The sequence below is a fragment of the Jatropha curcas genome, chromosome 3 (genome assembly GCF_041381405.1).
Source record: "Jatropha curcas cultivar XTBG-Jc1 chromosome 3, XTBG_Jcur_1.0, whole genome shotgun sequence".
In the NCBI taxonomy this organism is placed as follows: Eukaryota; Viridiplantae; Streptophyta; class Magnoliopsida; order Malpighiales; family Euphorbiaceae; genus Jatropha; species Jatropha curcas.
In genome coordinates this window covers 5,153,916-5,177,443 of record NC_143153.1, presented here as the reverse complement: position 1 = coordinate 5,177,443, position 23,528 = coordinate 5,153,916, and the positions used below count along the sequence as shown (strand labels likewise).

General features: G+C 28.9%; 5 protein-coding genes across 5 annotated transcripts; all 5 read left to right on the top strand.

Annotated features, from left to right (window-relative positions):
- Positions 1–257: 257 nt before the first annotated feature.
- LOC105647978 (heavy metal-associated isoprenylated plant protein 16) lies at positions 258–798 on the top strand. Its single transcript, XM_089718869.1, has 2 exons — positions 258–601; positions 726–798. The coding sequence occupies exons 1-2, from the start codon at positions 258–260 to the stop codon at positions 796–798; spliced, it is 417 nt and encodes a 138-aa protein (XP_089574995.1).
- Positions 799–3,827: 3,029 nt separating this feature from the next.
- On the top strand, positions 3,828–4,462 carry LOC105647977 (heavy metal-associated isoprenylated plant protein 16). The gene has a single exon (XM_012234204.4). It carries the CDS (start codon positions 3,960–3,962, stop codon positions 4,317–4,319), a length of 360 nt encoding a protein of 119 aa, XP_012089594.1. The 5' UTR covers positions 3,828–3,959; the 3' UTR covers positions 4,320–4,462.
- Positions 4,463–8,716: 4,254 nt separating this feature from the next.
- Positions 8,717–9,094, top strand: LOC105647976 (heavy metal-associated isoprenylated plant protein 16). The gene has a single exon (XM_012234203.4). It carries the CDS (start codon positions 8,717–8,719, stop codon positions 9,092–9,094), a length of 378 nt encoding a protein of 125 aa, XP_012089593.3.
- A 1,752-nt stretch (positions 9,095–10,846) lies between these two features.
- On the top strand, positions 10,847–11,465 carry LOC105647997 (heavy metal-associated isoprenylated plant protein 16). Its single transcript, XM_012234236.3, has one exon. It carries the CDS (start codon positions 11,060–11,062, stop codon positions 11,429–11,431), a length of 372 nt encoding a protein of 123 aa, XP_012089626.1. The 5' UTR covers positions 10,847–11,059; the 3' UTR covers positions 11,432–11,465.
- Positions 11,466–21,791: 10,326 nt separating this feature from the next.
- On the top strand, positions 21,792–23,528 carry LOC105647996 (heavy metal-associated isoprenylated plant protein 16). Its single transcript, XM_012234234.4, has 3 exons — positions 21,792–21,882; positions 21,969–22,047; positions 23,209–23,528. The coding sequence occupies exons 1-3, from the start codon at positions 21,877–21,879 to the stop codon at positions 23,526–23,528; spliced, it is 405 nt and encodes a 134-aa protein (XP_012089624.2). The 5' UTR covers positions 21,792–21,876.

Sequence of the window (23,528 nt, the reverse complement as noted above, 5' to 3'; positions counted from 1 at the left end):
TTAGCTGGATGGTAATATTATAATTGGAAGTTACATGTCTATCCGTGTTCATTCTCTATATGTATTTTAAAAAATATAAAACAAATTCTTAAATACTAATTATAATAAAGCTATAAATAGGAGCACTTTCACTTCAAATTGAAACCCACAAAGAAAAGAAACAAACATTTATTTCCATACCTTCTTCTCTTCTACTTTGCTTCGCCATTAACCAAAAATCCCATAACGAAAATACAATGTACATACGGGCCAAGATAATGAAGCGAAAGATAGTGATGAAGGGTTCAATGAGCAGCCAGAAGTCTCGTTCTAAAGCCATGAAAATTGCAGTTGGAGTTGCAGGCGTAAAATCCGCAGCATTTGGAGGCCAAGACATGAGTGAGATAGAGGTAGTAGGAGACGAATTTGATGTTGTAAAGCTTGTTTGTCTGCTACGAAAGCAAGTTGGGCATTCAGAGATTCTAAGCGTGAGCGCTGGCGGAGAGAAGAAAGAGGAGGCAGAAGTGCAGCAATTAGTATGGCCTTACATGGGCAGTAATCAATATGTTTATGCAGTTCCTCAGTACTATCAATACTCTGACTCCTTTGCCTATTCCATTATGTAATCTTATAAAAACAGAGCAAAACAGAGGATTTACGGGTTTTCATAATTGAATCTGTTAAAGATGCTATCCTTTGTATGTTGTAATTATTTTGTTTTAAGTTTTCTCTTTTTAATGTTGTAGGGGAACTTTCCTCTTCCCGTTGAGCTCAGAAAATAAACAATCTCCTGTTGTTACTCAGTTGAACCAGAAATGAAAAATCAAAATTCATAGAACACTCGAACAATCTTCCCATTCTTCATAAATCCTAACTTTATGCCCTCAACGTGTGTCATTAACACGTTAACAACTACATATTTTGTTGCTACTAAGAAAATTCTCGAATGAGGTAATTTTTATTTTAAAAAAAAAATCTCAATTATTAGATTGCTTTTTGGTTGATGAAAGAAATTATAATATAATGAAAAGAAGTTAAGCGCAATGAAGCAACGAGTCTTTGGTCTTATTTAGCTTTCTTTCTCCATTGGTCTAAATTTCTTTTAATAAATGATTTATGGAGTTTTACTGGGCCATGTTCAAACTATTATTATTATCTGGCCTCTATCTTTCTGATGATGAAAACATCTTATTGATTGTTGAAAAGTTAGCCTTAAATTAATTTAAAGGGACTTGATTGCTTTGATGATGAAATTGAGATGACATCCTACAAAGATCACTTTGTGTTATGTCATTTTGAGGAGAAGATATGTCATGTGTATCTCATAAAATCTTCTCATGAATCATAGGAAATGTTTTTTCTTCTATATATGTTCTTTCTATAAAAATTCTATATGCTCTTTAGTTTGTAATTTTTAATCCATGTGTCTATTTATCAAATGTTAATTATTAGTATTGTTGAACTAAAATATCAGTTAATAATTAACAAGACGTGGATTGGGGCGGTAGATAAGTGATCTCAATCTTCCGAAGAGTAAAATTCGATTTTTAGGAAGCGAATTTTATTGAAAAGTCTAAAAACATTTACGTTTTACGGTCCAAAAAAGTTACACCTCTAGATTATCCTAAAAAAAAAAAATTAATTAACAATATGATTATTAGATTGTTCATGGATATTTTAAAATCGTATTCACATAATGATTTGATTATTCTATTGATTCAAGTCATCAATTTAGATAAACACCGTGAATCCTTAGCTTATTCCATTAATTCTCTATTATTTTCTCACTGATTTAAGCTGATGAGTATTTACAGTTACATGTATCATTAAGTACTCTCTGCTTAACTTTTGAATTCTTATTATTCTCATACCAAGTCAATCCATACCAAATAAAAGTCAATTAATACTACTAAAACTAACAAGAGGGATTGGTTTAAATGAAAAAGACTCAGGTTATTTAAAAAATGAATGGAGTGTTTTCTACTTATGAATGCAGAAAATTTTCAGTGGGACGCTTTTCTCTTGTGAACTTGACATAGCGTGAGCAAGATTAGACATAGTAAAATGGGCTTGGCGGCTTGCAGGTAACCAACCATTAAGGAGAGCTAGTGGGGTTGACTTGGAGTCAATATGAATAATCTCAGCTAAATAGTTGTTACATATTTGTACCTATTCTAGAAATTCAGAAAGGTCTTTCCGCGTGTATCCTGTTGTTACTTTCAATTTGGAAATTAGATTGTGATACCGAAGCATTAATGGAGGGGAAAGGTAATTTAAATTTTTTTTTTTTGAACTTTAAATGTTTGCCATGTGTTAATTATATATATTAGATGTTCACATTTAGATGTTGAAAATGAGGTCACTATTTTAAATATCTATTCAACAAAAATTAAATTAGGGTTGAAGTCAGATTTGAATTTATTCCGATCTCATATGTGTGATTACAAATTTTATAAGCTAAAATTAACACCAAACAAAATAAATGTTTAAGATCGAAAAAATAATTTTATACTCCTATGCAAAGATATCAAGATCTTTTTATTTATTAAAATTTTCAAACGAGATAACTACTATGTAATTCTTAAATTTTGCTTAAATACATTAATAGGGACCTCAATTTTCATTATTACACTATTTAGTCCCTGCATTATAATTCTATTATACAATAAAATTTAACGTATAGTTTTTCTGATATGTGACTGTTAAATGTTAAAAATGCTCCTAAAGGTAATTACTATATAGTCCCTATAGTTTGGTGAAATGCACTAGTAAAATTTCAATTTTCATAATTTTATATTATCTAATCCTTATATAGTAATTATCCTTGATAATATTTTTGATATTTTACCATCACTTATATAGTAATTATCCTTGATAATATTTTTGATAATTTACCATCACTTAACCGAACAACTAATTGTTGAACTTTATAATATAGCAGAATTATAATGCAGAGACTAAATAGTAAAATAAAAATTGAAGTCCTTATCATTGTTTTAACAAAAAATCTAAAGACTATATAATAATCATTCCCTTCAAAATTTAGTAAAATAAATAAATAAAATGAGTGAGAGAATAAATCATATAGAATATAGTTGGAGAATAATTCATACACTTTCAGATAAATTATAAATGATTTCAAGTTATGCTACAAATATGCTAATCAATTTAATTTGTGTTTTACTTGTTTATAATTTATAGTTAACGAATATTATAGCCCATTTATAAGTTTATATTCAAATATAGACTTCTTTAAAGTCTTATTTAGGTTGCTCGGTAATAATTTTTAAAGTAATATTTAGCATTTTAACTAGGATTAAAATATTACTTCTATTATTTAGACTGTTAGGTGACAATAATCTCTTTAATGTTTATATCACACCTATGAAAAACTTACGGCTATTTAAACGATCATATCTATTAAAACAACTAATATTCATAATTTGATGTTAATATTGGCTCATGAATCAGCTGATAATAAGGCTCGCGGACCTTAATTCCAAAGCTGAAACTTAGTCTATTAAATTTAAATGAGCAGTTTGCTCATTTACCTAACTAGAGTCAGAGGAAGTCAATTCAAATCCAGTTCTGGGATTCAAACAAAAAATGTACATCTCTGCTTCGGGCCCTTGCCAGTAAGACTGTGCCCACCCTAACCATTAGATGCAGCTTGAATATGTTCCTAGAAGTTACATGGCAACATCTCATCACCTTGTCGTTTTGGCCTTTTAGCTGGATGGTAATATTGTAATTGTATAGGGTCTTTCCGTGTTCATTCTCTAATGTATTTTAAAAAATATAAAACAAATTCTTAAATACTAATTATAATAAAGCTATAAATGGGAGCACTTTCACTTCAAATTGAAACCCACAAAGAAAAGAATCAAACATTTATTTCCATACCTTCTTCTCTTCTCCTTTGCTTCGCCATTAACCAAAAATCCCATTACGAAAATACAATATACATACCGGCCAAGATAATGAAGCAAAAGATAGTGATAAAGGTTTCAATGAGCAGCCAGAAGTCTCGTTCTAAAGCCATGAAAATTGCAGTTGGAGTTGCAGGCGTAGAATCCGCAGCATTAGGAGGCCAAGACAAGAGTCAGATAGAGGTAGTAGGAGACGGAGTTGATGCTGTAAAGCTTACTACTCTGCTGCGAAAGCAAGTTGGGTATTCGGAGCTTGTAAGCGTGAGCGCTGTAGGAGAGAAGAAAGAAGAGAAGAAAGAGGAGGCAAAAGTGCAGCAATTAGTATGGCCTTACATGGGCAGTAATCAATATGTTTATGCAGTTCCTCAGTACTATCAATACCCTGACTCCTTTGCGTATTCCATCATGTAATCTTGTAAAAACAGAGCAAAACAGAGGATTTACCCATTTTCATAATTGCAATCTGCTAAAGATGCTATCTTTTGTGTTCAGGAATTGTATTTTTTTTTTCTATGCAATTTATATTTAAATTATAGCACTTTGTTTTTTTCTTACATTTGAATTTCTAAATTTACTTCGTTCATTCCTCAATTGTTCAAGAATTTAATTAGGCTAGGTTTGCAACAAGGAATCAACTTAAATCAGGAATGAAAATGGGAATAGTAATTATTGATTTCGTTTCAATTTTGTCCAACAAATTTAAGGTGGTTATATTACATATGTGAAAGTGAAAATCACAGCTGTCATCCACCAAGTTGGTAATAGAAAATTTATCTTTCACTTCTCTACTTATTTTTCTGATCATCAATTGTTCAAGTGTTTAAAACTAATGGGATAATTTTCGAATGAGAGATCATTTTAGTGAAAAATTTTGACTCAGTGTTGTCTTGAAAGAAATGAATCTTTGAGTAACTATTAAGTATACATAATTCTTTTAGGCTATGTTTACATTATATCGTTGACTACATTATTTGATTAGACTTTTTTTAAAATTTTATAATGTAATTGAAATTATATGTGTAATGTTTATTATTTAAATTGATATAATATTCATTACATAAAAAAAATGTATGTAAATCTCATTAGATTCTTCAAAGGGCATAACTATTCTCAATCACCACTGCAACATCACCATCACAATCACCACCACCATCACTCCACCACCACCATTGCAATCACTACCATTGCGGCTACAATCACTATCAACACCACTGCAACCAGCACTCCATCGCAATTAGCACCATAACCACCACCATTTTACTACCACCACAACCACCGTAACCACCACCACTACCATATCATTATTAATTATCTTTTTATTGCTATAAGAATAGAAATAATTGAATGAAAAATCACTAAAAAGATCAAAATACGATAATTATATATTGTAATTTATTAGTTTTATTAGTTTTATTCAAAACTAATATTACAGTGCTAATATTACAAAGTTTTTATTTTAGAGTGTCAGGGAGACGATGGTCAGATTAGAGTATTTTTGCAATGAGTCGCAAAAGTCGGATTTTTTTAGGTTAAGCCCTTAAAAAATTGTCAAAAGTTAAATAATAATACATAGTTTATTATCTAGAAACATGTGATCTTTTCTATTAGTTGCGTAGCAAGTTGGTATTAAATAATTAAAATATTTTTTTATCAATTATTTAGTGAATAATTTCAATGAATGCAACTATAAAATGAAGCAAAATTTACACTTCCTTCATCTTTAATGAAATTTGTCATTATATTTATTCACTAATGCAAAACTAGTCTTTTACAGTCACCAAACTGCTTTCTGCTTCATTAGATGTTGATTTGGATTAAATTTTATTATTAAATAGTTTGATTTAGTTTGAAAATTTTTATAAATCATGTTCATTTTAATCACTATTGTCGAGAGAAATTTAACTAATTATTATTATTATTCGACAGCAAATACATGTGTATAAACAAAAAATAAATAAATTATGCACTATTAATTCATAATATTGTATTATTGGAAAAAGAATTGAATATTTCCACTCGTGAAATGGGCATTAAAGAAATTTACAATGGATTTATCGCAACTTTGCGACTAATTTACGATCTCATGCAATAGATTCACAATTAAAAATATAATAACTATGTTGCAATGTAATTGAGACCGCTAGTGACCAGATTGCGACCGATTAGTAATCAATCATTGTATTAGGACTTTTTTTTTTTATAGCGCATCATCGTGATCGAATTTGCGATGCCTTAACGAAAAAATTTTCTTTTTTTTCTTGTTTGCGACCGATGTTCAACAGTTTCTAAATCGTTAATGTTGTTCTCAGAGTGCAGCGATGGATTTTAAAACTCTACGACCGGCTATATACAGTTGCTATTACTTGTCCACCGACTAGAATTTCCCCAAGAATACTAGAATTCTTGAATTCTTTCATTTTGTAATAGGATTGATTTCATTATTGTGTAATTACCTTAAGGGACACTTGAAATAAAGGGAAGTTGTATAAATAAACTCTTGTACGATATGAACTGCAATCAACTTTTGAGGCTACAATTGAAGACCAAAGTGGGCTTGACTTGGTCTTTCCGCGTATCAAGTCATCACTTTTATTGTAGAAATTACAAATTATATTGACGTCACTATTTCTTATATTGATGACGTAATTTGCAATAATTTATTGATGTAATGGTCTATTTAAATTGCAGAACTGCTTCTGGATAGATTTATAATACATTTCTTTTTTTTAAGAGAAATTTGCAATATATTCCTTATATATAAATATGTCATAAATAAATCATTAGGCTTCAAATATATAAATTCTAAAAAAAAGAATAGACATCCGGTAAAGTTGATCATTTTAAAAAAAAATCATATAATTGTAACAAATATTATAAAATTTGTAATTAAATGATTAAATTCTTAATGATCCAAAACAAAATCTGAAAAGTAGGAGATATAAATTTAAAATGATGTAAAAATCCTAAATGACTTTGTCTAAGTCTTAAAGCTTCCTAAATGACTTGGTCTAAGTCTTAAAGCTGCTATCTGAATTGTGCTATCCGTTGATTGATATAGTTGGCAAGTTGTGTGGAGTTATGCTCAGAAGTGAGAATTCATAGTTTTTTTTTTTGAAAGGGGTGAGAATTCATAGTTGACTTGCCTCCAATTATTACTTGGGTCTTTATTTATTTTTTTTTTAACATTTTCGAAGTATACTGGTTGGAATAATCTGGATTCATATGGAGTAAATTTATAAAAATAGCAAAACGTTTTTTCAAGGGTGTTTAAAGAGACTATTATTTAAATCTTTTACAAATCATATTATTTTCAATTTCGAATAAATCATTAAGTTGGCGAGTAAAAAGATTTTACAAATAATTTACCCATTTTTAAATCAAATCGGTTTCAATTGTTCATTTTATTGTTAAAAAACAATTTAAACTTTTTTATTACTTTAAATCAGCATTATTTAGTTCACCTCAATTTTGTTAACCAATTAAGTTCAAAATCTTATTGAGTTTCATATGGTCTCAAATATGTTTTAAGGCTTCGTTTATTTCCGTAAATTAATTTGTCAGAAAATATTTTCTACAATTTTTTGTTATTTGGGCGCTTAGGAAAATAAGTCGACGAAAAATATTTTCCTGGTCAAAGGAAAATTAAGTCATTTTTTAAGAAAAATAACTTTCCATCTTCGAGAGAATAAAATATTTTCCGGACATTAGCAAACCTTATAAATTTATATTTTTTTAATTTATTAATCATCATAATTACTACCATTAGTTACCCTTTACCACTGACCACCACCACCACTGGCCACTGGCTGCTTTCATAATTTATATATATATTTTTTGTATTCTTTTCATATTTAACAATAAAATTTCTATTATTATTAATGTTTTTTATGTTCTTGTAAGATAAAGATTATAATATTTTAAACTAATTTTCAATATTATAACCAAACAACGGAAAATATTTTCAAAGAAAATGTTTTTTATAAAAATATTTTTTAGCAAATTATTTTTTTGTAAATTATTTTAAAGAAACAAACGGAGCTTAAATCTCATTGGAGTCAAGCTAATTCTATTTAAATCCAATTTTGGATTCAAATAAGATTTGACATTTCTTAGGAAGGTTGAATTTTTGAGTGTTTTGAATCACATCAATATTATGATTTCAATAAATTAAAATTTTTAACTCAAATAGAATAGGGTATAAAAGTAAATTAAATCGAATTGAATCAACTCAAATTTAATTTTATTTATTATTAGCAAAATTTGACATATTTTGGGTTTTATAAAAATTAACCGAACTAAAAAATTGTAGTTTTCTCGTTAAAACTGAAATAAAACCAATTATGTAAAATATCAAATCGAACCAGACCGAACCGAACGTCAGTAATTTTTCCAAACGAAGTTCTGCCTTAGTTTTAAAATGCCATGCTAAGCATTAGCTGTATTGACTATTGACCCACCAATGTACGGCTCTTACAAATACAAATTACAACAAGAAGTTCCTCGAAGGCTCGAACTTACATGGCGGCATCTCATCTCATGACACTGTTCGGACTTTTGAGCTGAAAATTGTTTGGAAGGGGTCTTTCTCTTTCCTTGTTTCTTCTTCTCTAGTCTATTTTAAGAATATATATATATATAAATTCTTAAATAATAATGAAGAAAACTCTATAAATACCAGCGCTTTCCGCTTCAAATTGAAACTCACAGAGAAAAGAAACAAACATTTTATACCTGCTTCTCCTCTCCTTTGCTTCGTCAATACCCAAAAATCCCATTAACGAAAATTCAATTACAAACCAGCCAAGATAATGAAGCAAAAGATAGTGATAAAGTTTTCTCTGAGCAGCCAAAAGTCTCGTTCTAAAGCCATGAAAATTGCGGTCGGAGTAGCTGGCGTGGAATCCGCAGCATTAGGAGGCCAAGACAAGAGTCAGATAGAGGTAATAGGAGACGGAGTTGATGCTGTACAGCTTACAACTCTGCTACGAAAGCACGTCGGCTACTCGGAGATTATGAGCGTGAGCGCTGTAGAACAAAAGAAAGATGAGAAGAAAGAAGACAAGAAAGAGGAAGCAAAAGTGCAGCAATTAGTATGGCCCAATACAGCTAGTCAATTTGTTTATGCAATTCCTCAATACCATCAATACCAGCAACACCCTGACCCCAATTCTTGTTCTATCATGTAATTTTATAAAAACAGAGCAAAACAGAGGATTTTGATTGAGTGCAAAACGTTCCAATTTGAAAAGCTAAGATTTTATTCAATTGGAAGCGTTTAGATGGGAGACTTATTTTACTGTATACAAGAGTTGTGTTTAGGGTGTGTTTGTTCTCTCTCAGTACCAAAAGAAAAAAGAAAAAAAGTTTAATATATATGTTTTTTTTTAAACAAGATATCCTCAACATAATTCAAATTGAACAAGAAATCCATAGCATAATTAAAAAAAAAAAAAAAAACATAGAAGACCATAACATAATTTGAAAATATAAGTAGATCACAATGCCAAAATGCAATAAGCTAAACTAAGAATGCCCCCAGAGCGGGCCTTGTAAAATCATCAGGAAAAGAGATGTATTGCTATTCAACCTGCACTTTCAGGAACTTGTCCTCTACCTCGTCCTCAATGACGATATCTACAGCATATTTGCTGCTGCTTCGTCTTGGATTGCATTGGCATTAGGCATTTTGCTGACACTAAAGATTGAAACGGCAAGAATTAACTTTAATTTTGGAATGGTTAAATTGCTCCCGACTCCTAGAGCACACATTCTTCCATCTTTCATCTTAATCAAAGTATAATGTTGTCTACCCATAGCTTCATTGGAGTAATGCCAGAGAATACATCACCTAGTTTCTGGCATACCAAGAGACAACCGTCTGACGAGTAGAGATACCCATAAAATTGTACCGCTGGACCTATACCATGAGGGAATTCAAACCTATCTTCCTTATAAGAAATGATTACATCTTCCAACGCCATCCTTCCCTGTATTGGAATCAATAAGGAAGACACTTTGGGGTAATTAGAAGTATTGGAATATTCATACATATATTTGAACATGTTTCTATCAGTATCCCAACGTCCTTCGCGGGTGGTGTCAAAGTAGTAGAGCATAATCGACACGGTACAGATATACAGATTATGGCCGAGGACAAAATGCCGTCCCACACGATTATCAGAATTATTATCAGAACCACAAAGAGAATAGTAATAGGGATAAGGTAGTATCTCCCAAGAGGAATCGAAAGAAGAGGGATTCAAAACCTCGAAAACTGAAAACCCATGAGGACCGTCTTTCTAGAACATAAATCTTGCCTTCAATTGTTTCCACCATAGCCAACCGTTTGGGATATTTCAAAGAGGCTTCAAATCTCTTAAGGGAACTTTTTGTGGTATCGAATTCGTAGACATCCTTTAAGCCGTCGCCGCCCAGTAGATTTCGAATCTGACAACGGCAATTGGATCACGATCGTCAAGATGACCAATATCTGAATAGTTTACGGCAACAGTTGCTGACGGTGTGAATGGAGGTATAGCTGAAGAGGGATTGTGTTTGTAACTTTTCAGATCCAGACGAACAAGAGAACCGTTAAGATGAACGCACAAAGACTCAAAACCATCCATTCTCTCTTTCGTCGCTGCCATAGACGCACTCTAGGGTTTGAGTGCAGTTTAATACATATGTTTGATTGGTTCCCCTCCACTAATTCTCTCTGCATGGAACTAATTCTTCCATAATCAAAACATCCATTATCAAAATAAGTAAACAAGTAAACATCCATTATAGGGTAAAATACTATTTAGTCCCTAATGTTTGACTAATTCATTAGTCCATCACTCCATTTTGGTAAACCTAATAAATATTATATTATATTATATAGTCCCGAGATTTGGCTCCGTAGTAAAATTTAGTCTTTCTGTAAAAAAAAGCTCAAATGTTACTGAAAATCTGATTTCTTCTCCAAAACTATTTAAAAATATATAAAAAAAATTCTTAAATAATAGTAAGAACAAAAACTCTATAAATAATACCAGCACTTGCCTTCACTTGAATTTGAAACCAACAAAGAAAAGAAACAATTCTCCTCTGCTTCGCTATTACCCAAAAATCCCATAACGAATATACAATTACACGAACCAGCCAAGATAATGAAGCAAAAGATAGTGATAAAGGTTTCCATGAGCAGCCAGAAGTCTCGTTCTAAAGCCATGAAAATTGCAGTTGGAGTTGCAGGCGTAGAATCTGCAGCATTAAGAGGCCAAGACAAGAGCCAGATAGAGGTAGTAGGAGACGGAGTTGATGCTGTAAAGCTTACTACTCTGCTCCGAAAGCAAATTGGGTATTCAGAGCTTGTAAGCGTGAGCGCTGTCGGAGAGAAGAAAAATGAAAATATAGAAGACAAGAAAGGGAAGGCAAAAGCATGGCCATACATGGGTAGTGAATATGTTTATGCAGTTCCTCAATACCTTCCATGCCATTACCAGCAATACCCTGAACCCAGTTCCTGTTCCATCATGTAATTTCATAAGCAAAACAGAGGATTTTGTTTGTGTACATTATTGCACTTTGCTAAGCTTATTTTATGATAGAAGAAGTTATGAGAGTTCTTGTTTGAAGTTAATACATGTTAATTGTTTGTATTCATGCACAGTTAACTAATAAATGCAATATATATTTAAGAGATAAGACTTGTCCCTTCCGTTAATTCTCTTTCTCTGTATATAAATCAGTATATTTTTAATGTTGTGTGGAACTTCTTCTTCTTCTTCCATAATACGAGTATTTTAGGGCATATTTGAAACTTCTAAACTCCCATTATCAATCACCATGGAAATTGAAAAAACAAGTAAATGATGGTTTGGATGGATGGAATGTGAATTCAAATTTCATGGATTGTCACACAGGCAGTTTTTCCATTAAAAGTTATGAATTTAAAAGATATTTGTGAAATAAAATAAAAATTATTTACAAAAATATTATGAAATTGGATTTTTTTTTTTTTTTTTTGTTGTGAAATTAACCAAATGATGGACATTTTCAATTCTATTGATCATTGCTTTTTAATTAAATAAAAAAATCTTGCAAATTCATGAAATGTTTAAATTTATTTATTCGAAATTAAGAGATGATATTACATATAATTATTTTAAGTCTATATCATGGTTGCTGGAAGAGCTTGTAGTCAATGAATGTGGCATTGACATTTAAAAATCATAATTTCTAAAATTCAAAATAGCAAGTTATTGGATCAACGGTCCAATAATTGAATGTCTATTTAATAATATAAAAAATCAATAATTCATATCTAGTAGTAACATTTTTCCCTTTCAAAATGTCCTAATGTACCAAAAAAAGTACAATAAGAACAAAAATCATGCATCATTTTAGGTTAAGAAGATGAATGTAAGTTCTCTATTTCCCAATTCCCTAAAATTCTTAATTTTCTTTCATCAATAATTTCAATGGGCGGCAACTACTGATTTGAAACTACAGGAGTTTTGGTTTCATTTGAGTCGTGTAAGAAAGGAGCAAGAAAAATGATTTAACTTGCAAAGAAAAATGAGGAATTGAAGTGTTTAATATATATATATATATATATATATATATATATATATATATATATATATATATATATATAAAGCAACTAACCTGTTAAATATGGTTTTCGATAATTGAAAACTATATAAATTTATATTTAATGGGTACAACTTTAAAAATTGAAGTGTTCAATGTATATAATTTATAAATTGAAGGATTTTATTTAAATAAAATCAAAATTAAGGGACTTTTCTTATAAAATTCTAATGAATCGAGCCAAATTAAAAACTTCTACCGTTGTTGAAGATAAATTATTAATAAATAAAAATAAATTTATCGGTAAACGGCTAAATCAAAGTGGATTGCATTGTAAGGTAAACTTTACTTATAAAATTAAATATCTCAAAATCTAAAATCATTATTGTTTTTGAAAGAGCTTTTACCTAAATATTACGATTTATTCTCAATTTTTTGTAACCCTAAATACAGTTAAGTTAAGCTAAATAGGAGTATAATTTTCCCATGTATATAAAATATGGACATACAAGGTGGCATACATCATCGTCATAAATATATATACGAGTAATTAAATGGGCAGTTGATGTTGGTCCATCGACCATCGTAGTTTTCTTGAGATACTTGACTTGTTCAATCTCCAAAACGAAGTCGTCTTGACATTTACTCGCTTAAGAGAAGACTTGAAGCAAGTCAAGTTTATGTATGGTCTTGCTCATTCAATGAAATTCGTCCACATATGATCACTCCATCATTTTCTTCTCTTAATTTTATTTGTTTTTATTTAATTATAATTTTAAATATTATTATTAGTTATTTTCTATATATTGTACTAATTTTACAATTCTAATTTCTAAGTATCCAAGTTATTAATAAAGAATCAACCAGGTGTATTTTGGTTGGTCTTCTCACTAATATGAACATTAAAGTATTTTGAGTTTAAATTCTCTCGATCACAAAAATTTTTATCAATTTGATGAATCAAATAGATAATTATCTCATATTGTGCAACATATCGTGTTATTTTAATCATTGAATCTACCAATAAATAAATAAATAAATAAAACAGTTATTAATAAGGACCATTGGCAAGTTAAGTTGCAGCCCTGTTATAAGGAAACCAATCAGTAAAATAAGTTGAATCTAAAGAAAGTTAATTCGTAAAATAATCTCAAAATATTTTTCATTATCTTTTAGTAATTTTTTCAAATATCGTAAAAAATTAATTTTTTATATATAGCATGACAATACTAGTCAAAGTCTTTTGATTTTGATAGTTTAGAAGAGATTCGTACTAGGTGGGGCTAATTTTTCTTAAATTTACACCAATTCTAAATGGTCATTTCCTCTTAATTTCATTTATATATATCATTGGATTAGATTTTATATTCACGCGCATTTGGTTTAGTTGTTCGTGCCAGTAGCTAGTGGTTCATGACTGATAGATAATGGCTGATGATTGATAACAATTAGCTAATGAATTTTAGTATCGGGTAAAATTTCGATAGAAATTTATTATTAAAATGTAAAATGACCATTAAGAATATAAATATTTTTATATATTTTTTTATTTTTAAAGTGAATATTTATTCTTTGTTCTAATGTATTATTTAAATAAAAAATATTAATTTAATTTTTTAAATATTATTTAATAATAATTATTATTTTTAAGCAACTATAAATAAAGCAATCTTAAAAAATTAATTTAAAAATTTTAGTAATAACTATTTTTTTGAGCTTAACATAGTCCAAATAAAATCATATTCAAATTAGCTAGCCATTTGACAATGTATGTATCACTCATACATTATTAACAAGCAATTTCAAATCACCAAGATGAGGAACTAAGTTTAACTTAGGACTTATCAATTTCGAGCTAGTTCTAATTTTGATCGGTTCCAATACAACTTTAGTAAAATTGCCATTTTGATATAATTTTCGAAAGTCCTAATCTGACTTAATTACCGCAGCGTCCATATAGGAGCGACTTTTTTAGAGCGACAATTTTCATATTCAAAATTCAAATTCAAAATTCAAACTCGAAATTTTTAATTTCCAATCACTCTATCTTAACTAAATTAACATTAGGTTGGAGGTAGTTGTTTAAAGCTACACTTCTGAATTATACACAGCTCAAATTACTGTGGATCGGGCCCTTAAAAAACAGTGTTACTTTATGATTCCCTATGAAAGCAAGCCACAACCATGAATGAGAGCCAAACCACATTTTCTCCCTTTAGTGTTTCCTTTCAACCTTGTACACTGTGTAAGAAGTCAATAAGTCAATAAAAATTACGTGGACAACTGATATACTTGTTGTAATAATAATGAATAGTGATACCTACCAATAAAATAAAAGCAGAAAAGCTGGATAACAAAGCTTTCATTATACAGGTCTTGGACTGGGCCTTGACTTTTTTTTTCGTAATGAAGCAAGGTGGGCCTAATGGGCCATCCTTATTAGCTGCTCTAAACTTGGCGTTTGATACAGATTTAAGGTGTTGTCCAAGTGTCAGATAGTTTAAAAACGATACTTCGCCCTTTTTTTTTTCTTTTATTATGCCACGTAAAAGAATTAATAAATGGCACGAATTTAATATATTATTTAAAGATTGAATATATAACTAAACACTTGAATTTTGGTAAAAATCTTGTGAGTTCCTGAATTTTAGAATCCACCTTGTCGTATTTTGAAATTCATTTTTTTGTAATAATTTATATCTCTTTGCACTAAAAACAATAATTTTAAAGATTTTTAACTTTTCAACTATCCAATAAGTGTTCAATTAATCTAATTTTACAAGTTTAGGTGTTCAATAGATTAAATAAAATATTTAACAAGTCTAATTTTATAAGTTAAAGTGTTAAATAGGTCAAAACAAAAGTCGAGAATGCCAAAAAGTTTTTGTAAAAAGTACATAGATAATTTTATATGTTGAGCATTGTTTAAACTTGATTAAAATTTATAATTGTACCCTAAAAAATTATCATATATTAAAATTGTACCCGTACCCACAAAATATTTAATTTAATAACAATTATTATCCTTTTTTTTAGAAGAATTACAATTATTATCTTTCAAAGAAATCCTGAAGTGGTATATATACATATATGGCTAAGATTTCTATAGTTAATATCCTTTATTCTTGAATAATTATAGATAAAAAATAATAGAAAATTATATATGTAATAAAAAATAAAATCACAAGTTGTACATAATGAGCATAAACAATGTTTGTGTCACAGAAAAGACTAGTGATTCTTAAATTAACATTTCACATAGTTGGTAGTAGTTATTTGGTAAAAGTTAATAGCATATATACAGGATAACAGCAAACATATGGACAAATTGAAAAAATATTAAATAATTTTACAAAAAATAGTAAAAATATTTTTAAAAAAGGGATAATACCTACTCACTCTGTTCCTACAATTTGAGTTATTTATTATTTTAATTAATAAGGCATATGGTATATGGGGACCAATGTAAATATTTTAATTAAATTAAATTAAAATTTTACAAAATATGTACAACTTGTGTCCATCCCAAATCGTATTCCTCTAATGCTTTCTATTCTACCGAATCTATACTAATTTGTAAATCCATATTTTGTAAGAGACCAAACAAAGATAAATTATTAAAGAAAATAAATGAATGGTGAAATAAGACAAGTTCTATAAATAAAATAAATTTGTGGGGCAACCCATCAAAAATTAAAACTTAGCTTAGGATTAATACATAATTTTTAAGGAGGTCAATGATAAATATAATTAAAAAGAAATTCACTAATACATATTTTAAAAAATTAAAACAATTGCAAAAAAATTATTTGATTTTTTTATTAATACATGCATATATTTTAAGACTAAGTATTTATATAATTATAAGAAAAAATTACTATTTAATTTCTATAATTTGATTAAATTAACTATTTAATCGTTGTATTTTAAAAAATCATATATTAGTCTATGTAGTTTGGAATTATTGATTAAAGTGGTCCTTCTGAGTTATGTCGAATAGATATAATTTTTGTTGTTAAGTGCTTTTAAAAATACAATAGATATAATTTCTGACCTTTCAATCTTGTAAAGACAAATTCTCTAGAGTCAGACATTGATAGAAACATCACTTTCTAGCCAACTTATATTCATACATAACCACTAATTACTACGCATAATTTTATATATCAGAAAAGGACAACTTTGGACAGGTTGCAAATCACAGGGTCTAAATGATGTATTTTTTGAAAAACAGTGGTATAAATGTAGTTAATTCATCAAACTACAGGGATTAAATAATATATTTCTCTATTGTAATTATTGCGTTTGGAATTTTCCTATACTTGCAAGGTGGACTAAAAGAGTGAACGAAAGACTAATTTGTCTCGGATACAAAGGTCAAAAAAACGTAAATGCGAGTTTTGATGGACTTTGCAAACGACAAGACGACTAACTCAAACGCTCCCATTCAATTGGTTCATTTGATGTAAGATATTGATTAATAAGTTTTCCTCGTCCTGTTTTATGTTATTGAGCTTGCAAAGAAGACTAAATTTGTATCTAAAAGAAATTAGGTGGTGGTCTGATTGATCTTTTCATTTATATGAGGAGTGAGAGACTTCAAATTTGAATCTTCTCAACCACAATTGTTTTCACCAATTTAGTAAGCAAAAGAAAATGCTACCTCGTATTGTGTAGCATGTAGTGTTATTTGCAGCAAAAATCATCGTGTCCAAGTTGCAATTTTGGTATCATTGTGGATCCATTCTAGTTCATAGCATTCTATCATCAAAATCGAAAAGGGACAATCTAAATTTAAAACTGCTCGAATTTCAACTTATTGAGGGTGGTTATTCGATTAAAGGATGTGATATGGTCGCTGAAAGCAGAGGTTGGTGGTGGCTACTGGATGAATTGGTACTAGAGGGATAGGGATTTCGTTTTAGGGATTTTGAGCGAAGAGGTGGTCGAAGAATGAAGGAGAGAGAGAGATATTGGTGAAGGTTGATGACGATTTGGGTTTGGATGTAAAGCTTTAGCTTTAATGTGATTTGGTGATGGAGATAATGGTTGATGGACAACATTGTGGTTTATGGCGACAGAGAGCGGTATTAGGTTGAGAAAGACGTTGGGAATTTGAAGTTTAGGTACTTTAGAGGAGAAAGATTGACAAGAATGAGAATAAAAAATTTATGAAGGTTAATTTCTTCTTTTTCTTTTAAAATTAACAATAAAAGTGTATTTTTTGGACAAAATGACTAAGTGAAATGGCAGAAGCAAAAATTAAAAATGTTATAAATATTTGTAAAATGATTAGGATTACTTAGATAATTATGGCAAATTTTAGAGATGAAATAATTATTTTCCATCTAAAAGACTAAAACGGTATGGTTGTACAATTAAACAAGACTATTAGGCTTAAATATTAAGATTTTTTTTTTTTGAGAGAACTTAGAATTTATTATTAAGATTCTCGAGGGAAAAAAGAAGAGCATTGAGGAGGACAAAAAGGATTAGGTAAGTATATAATTATTTATAGGGAAAGAAGGAAATCAATGCCACTAGAAGATATTTTATGTTTCATGACAAAGAAAAAGAAAAAAGAAGGCAAACTTCTAATGAATTGTATACCAAGAAGAGATTTAAGTACTATCATTTAGAATAATCAATAAATAATAAATAAAAAAAAGATAAACTTTTCGCCATTCAATTGTTGATTTTTTGTAATAGCAGGAGGTTACACCAACAGGGATGAGCATGGTTCTTGTTATAAAAAGAATGAAGTCGGAACTAAACTGTTTTTAGGTGATTTTTAAAATAATAGTGAAATCGAAATCGTACTTTTTTTAGACTATTTTTACGATGATTTCGAAATTGTTGGTTTCATTTTCGATTTAGTTTAAAACTGAAATTAGAGATTTATTTTTTCAAGTTTTTTAATTCTTTTTGTTAATTTTGTAGCTCGAATAAATAATAATAATAATAATAGATAGTATTATTGAAAAGACTTAACCAATTTAATAAAAAGTCTTAAAAATTATTTTAAAAGATTGTAATATAATAAAAAATAAATTAGGATTTCTTTTGAAAGTATTTTTTTACGGTTTCATTTTGGAACTATTGTTTTATAACCCAAACGATCGGTTTTAATTTTTAAAATGAATAACCGAAATCAAACTATAAACAAATAGTTTCAGTTATAATTTAAAAAGGGGACCGTTGACCGCAGTTTGGTTTCAGTTTTGACCATTTCGATTTCGATTTAAAATTAAATAGTGATATTGCCTATATGCTAATAAACACATGCTACAAAAGTTAGTTAAATTCTATATTTATATGTTTGGTTTGAAAAGAAAATTTTAATTCGATTGTAGAAAAATAATTATATAGAATTGATTATAACTAAAATCAAGTTGTATTAAATTTAATTAAATCTAAAATGAATTGCACAAAATTAATCTCACAAAATTATTTTGAACTAAATTGCCCATATCAAAATTTTTATTCTATAGTCACATCACAGCTGAGGGTTGGTATGCTTTTGTGAATGCTGCTATCAAAACTTATCATGTTGTGGTTTCGATTACTGCTATTTTCGATTCGTTTCATGGATTAAGGACCCAATGTCAACTCCAGCTTTTGCGTTCAATATAAAATCAAATATAAAATTCATTTCAATCAAATGATACTGACTCAGGATAGTCACTTGTCATGTAGTATTCAGTGATTTGATTAAAATAAAAATATTATCTCTGTAGTATAGGTGATATAATTTTTATATTAGTATTTAAAATTTAAGAGAGTAATATTATCAAATATTTTTCCTTTTAATATTTAATGAAAAAGTTAATACAACGCTAATAATTATTAAATTACTAATAAAATTGTTAATTTTACTTAACAAAACCGCTAAAGTCGGGAATTTGACAACCTTATTCTGTTAATATTCCTATGTATGTACTAAATGAATGGAAAAAAAGTTCATCATCATCATTAGACGTATACATTGCTATCTAGTAAGAATCAAAAGAAGAAAAAAAAAACATTCAATCATAATCACCATCAATAGATGTATAATAAAATTAAAAATAATAAAAAAATATGAATTAGTCGGTGAACTCAATGAGATTCTTTTTTTTTTTTTTTTTTTTTTTTTTTGAAACATAACTCCAAAGGATTTGTTAGAAAATAATTGCAGGAAAAAGAAACCAGAGAGCCAAAGACAGAATGGTTACATATGAGGAGACTGCGTTAGACTTTCCGAATGACAGAGACAGACCCAGTCCAAAGGTTATACACTATATACTACGCATGCAGATTCTATGGACACAACGACCCGACAAGAGGTTAAATAAATTATCTGATCTATGTCTATGTCTATGTCTATGCATTTTCTAAATTTCTGCAAAAGACAAATTATATCAAATTAAAACTCATTAAGAGTAGTTAGATCCATAAGAGGCAAAAATAACTATTACAATACTTAATTTATTATTGTGGAAGTAAATTGAACCCATGACTTCCATTTTAGCCATTAAGCTAAAGCTTCATCGGCAGACTATGGTATATTTAATGTTGTCACGACAAGAAAATTAAAAGACTATCTGTGGTATATTAACGTAGTTTTGTGAAGTTGAGCAGCTTTCCTATTCACGAAAAGATGAAGAAAGAGGTCCTATAGTCATTGGGAATGCCATTTTTTCCATGTCAACCTTCAGGTATATTACTCCTACCATAGACCTTCTTCGAGTGAAAATCGTTTCATGAATTGCAAAAACAGCAGCATACAATATTGCTCTTTTTTTTTTTTTGGGTAAAATTTGGAGCTATCTTTCATTTTTTCGGTGTGGATTAATCTCCTTCCACTGTAAGGTATAAAATTATTGTCTTTTAACAAATGTTTTCTCAAATATTGAATTTATATTCTTAACTTTATAGAAATCGAGATCACTCACCGTCTAGAATTGGTAGCATTCATATATATGTTTTTATATAACTTTTAAATTCCAACATGTCATTTGCTTTTTTCTTTTTTTTGAACATGTGTTAGACAAAGTTGGAATTCAATATATATACAAAAATAATATGTCTATTATATTATTTACAAGTGTATTTTAATTATTATTTAACAATTACTTATCTATATCTGGTATATGAATGTATTCATATATCAATCTGATCCAATAATATTATTTGAAGAAAATAAAGTACATGAGTCTTTTCATTGAAGAAAAATAATAAAATAATACTAAATTTTAACATTTCTTTTTTTCATAGCATGTATCAAGTGTAGACAAGTATTTTCCTCGATGAATCATTACTTCTAAAATTGTCTCTATTTTTTTTTTTTTTTTTTTTTTTTTTGGAGAATTTTGTCTCTACTTTCAAATACCTTATTCCGATACATTTCCATTGCCTAAATATTTAGGAAGTAGTATTATTTTTTATTATTGCTTCATTGTCTCCTAGTACATAGAAGAATAGATAGGACGATATGAAGTATCTTTTTCTTTATTTTTTTATTGAAAAACAATATTTATACTCATTTATTGCTAAAAATATAATAGAAGCCACCCTTAGATTTTTATTTAATGATATTTAAAAATATTATCCTTAAGTTACCATAAATTACTATATAAATATAAATTAGTTATTTCAAAGTTGGACCACTATGCCAATTATTGGCAATTGAACTAGTATAAAATAAATGTATACCAAAGTATAATTTAGTAATAAATGCGTATAACTTTCGGCAAGTGTTATTTGTATGGGAAGACTACCATACTCCTACATTATAGTATAATATTTCCAACACATTTAGATTTCGGTTTAAAAAAAAAAAGCTCTTATTTTCTGGACAAGAAAGATACAGTGGTGTTCAATCTTGTAAATTTCTCAATTCAAACTTTGTTTACTTAAACCGACAAGTGGTGTATTTGGATCAACTCATATGTTTATCAAGATTTATACAATTCGTAAAATATACATTATTCACTTCTGGCTGCGCTTCTATGATTCCATTTTTTTTTTTTTTTTTTTTTTAAATTTGGACATCATTAGAAGACCATTGTGCATATTAGGTACGTAGATTCTTTCATAATTGTATGTTATTTATTGTTTAAGTTGACCGTGTTTCTTAATTATTTATTTTGTAAATTCATAATAATATTGATCAATTTTATAACATTTTGAATAATATATATTATCAATAAGTTTTGAGAGGTCAAATATTCGGAAAATTACAAGGTTTTAATAAGCTCAAATTGATAAAAAGAAACGTTAGCGTATATATTGAGGGCTTATAAATAGCAAACGGTATCTCACCCACCCAACCATCTCCCTCCACCACCATTAACACAGTCCCCAAGCTTTTGCTTTGTTTCGTGCATCCTCCATCTAACTGACAAAAACCATGAAGGTTCGTGTATATACATGTATATTGTTGGGAAACTTTCTTTATATGAGAAATGAAAAATTGCTTAAATTTTCTGTTGACTGTTGCAGAAAAAGATGGTAGTCCAAATGTCCTTGCAGTGTGATAAGCATCGCTCCAAGGCTATGAAAATTGCTGTCGGCGTTTGTGGTAATTTAAAATTAACAATCTACTGCTTTTAATTTAATTACGCTTTTGCTAGCTTCTTGTTGAATGGTTTCTTGATAAAATATCAGTCGTTTTGACTGAAAGCTCAAAATTAAGGCTTTGTTTAGTTTGTGGAATGGAGAAGTAAACAGTAGAATAAATTAAGACTTTGATGTTTTGACTCTATCTCTTTTAATTGTATCATTTGATAATATAGTATTTAACTATCTATAATAGCTTTTAGACGTAAATGTGACGTTTAGTATTTCATGGAGATTAATCAAATATTTAGATAATTATACCTGTTGTCTTTTTCTTTCCCAATTCAGCTAATTAAATTGGTAATGTCTTTTCTTTTTTTTAATTTTAAATTAAATAACTATTTTTACCAAACACTTCTAATTTAAACCGTTAACAGACTTAAAGTTTAAGTTTAAGGTTACCCATTTCATAAATTAGAAATAACTATTTCAAGTACTAATTATTTTAGTTGCTTTCTATGTTAGACTATTACGTGAACATTAACCTAAAACAAAATTTTGAATCAAAGTTCAAAATGTATATTGGAATGTTTGGTTGTCTGAACGAAAGCGGGATACAAAACTTGAATTTTAATGTTTGTTGGAAGCCCATTGGGCTTATAATTCCAAAAACAAAAAACCTTTGAAACCATCTATACGCGAAGTCAATTTAAAAAAACAGTAAAAAAAAAAAAATGAAATTACCAATTATTTATGTAACTCTCAATTTATTTCTGTTATAATTTTTTTAGACAAATGTTCAAGATTTTTTTACTGTAGTTTTTCCAACAATAGTTATTATTATTATTATTATTATTATTATTATTATTATTCATGCTATAAAATAAAAATAAAAATAAAAATTTTAAAAAGAAAACTTGAAAATTTTGCTTAATTTCAAAAAATTAAAAGTAACCCAATGGAACCTAACCGAATAGCATTGATTTGGTTCAGTTTTTCTGTTAGAAACCTAGGCACCCAAATTATACTTTTTCATAAAGTGTTCATTGAAGATATAAATTTACTAGTATTCTCTTATGTGTAACTTTTAACTTTCAGATTGAGTAATTAATTTGTTGATGAAACGACAGTAATTAATTTGTTGATGAAACGACATTAATTTGGTAATTGCCGCATCAATCAGGAGTGCACTCAGTGGCATTAGGCGCAAAAGATAAAAACCAGATAGAAGTGATCGGAGAAGGAGTAGACCCAGTAGAACTTACAAGTTCGCTAAGGAAGAAGTCAGCAAAATGGCCCAACTTTCTCACCTGTGTATTACCAAAGTGTAAGATGGTGCACGCAGAGCTAGTAAGCGTGACCAATGTAGAGGAGAAGAAAGACGAAAAGAAAGATGAGAAGAAAGATAAATCTCCTTGTTCATGTAAGGGCAGTGCCCATCACTGTGTCGCTGAGTTTGTGTGCATTAAGGAACCTGATCCCTACCGTTGCTGCATCTTTTGA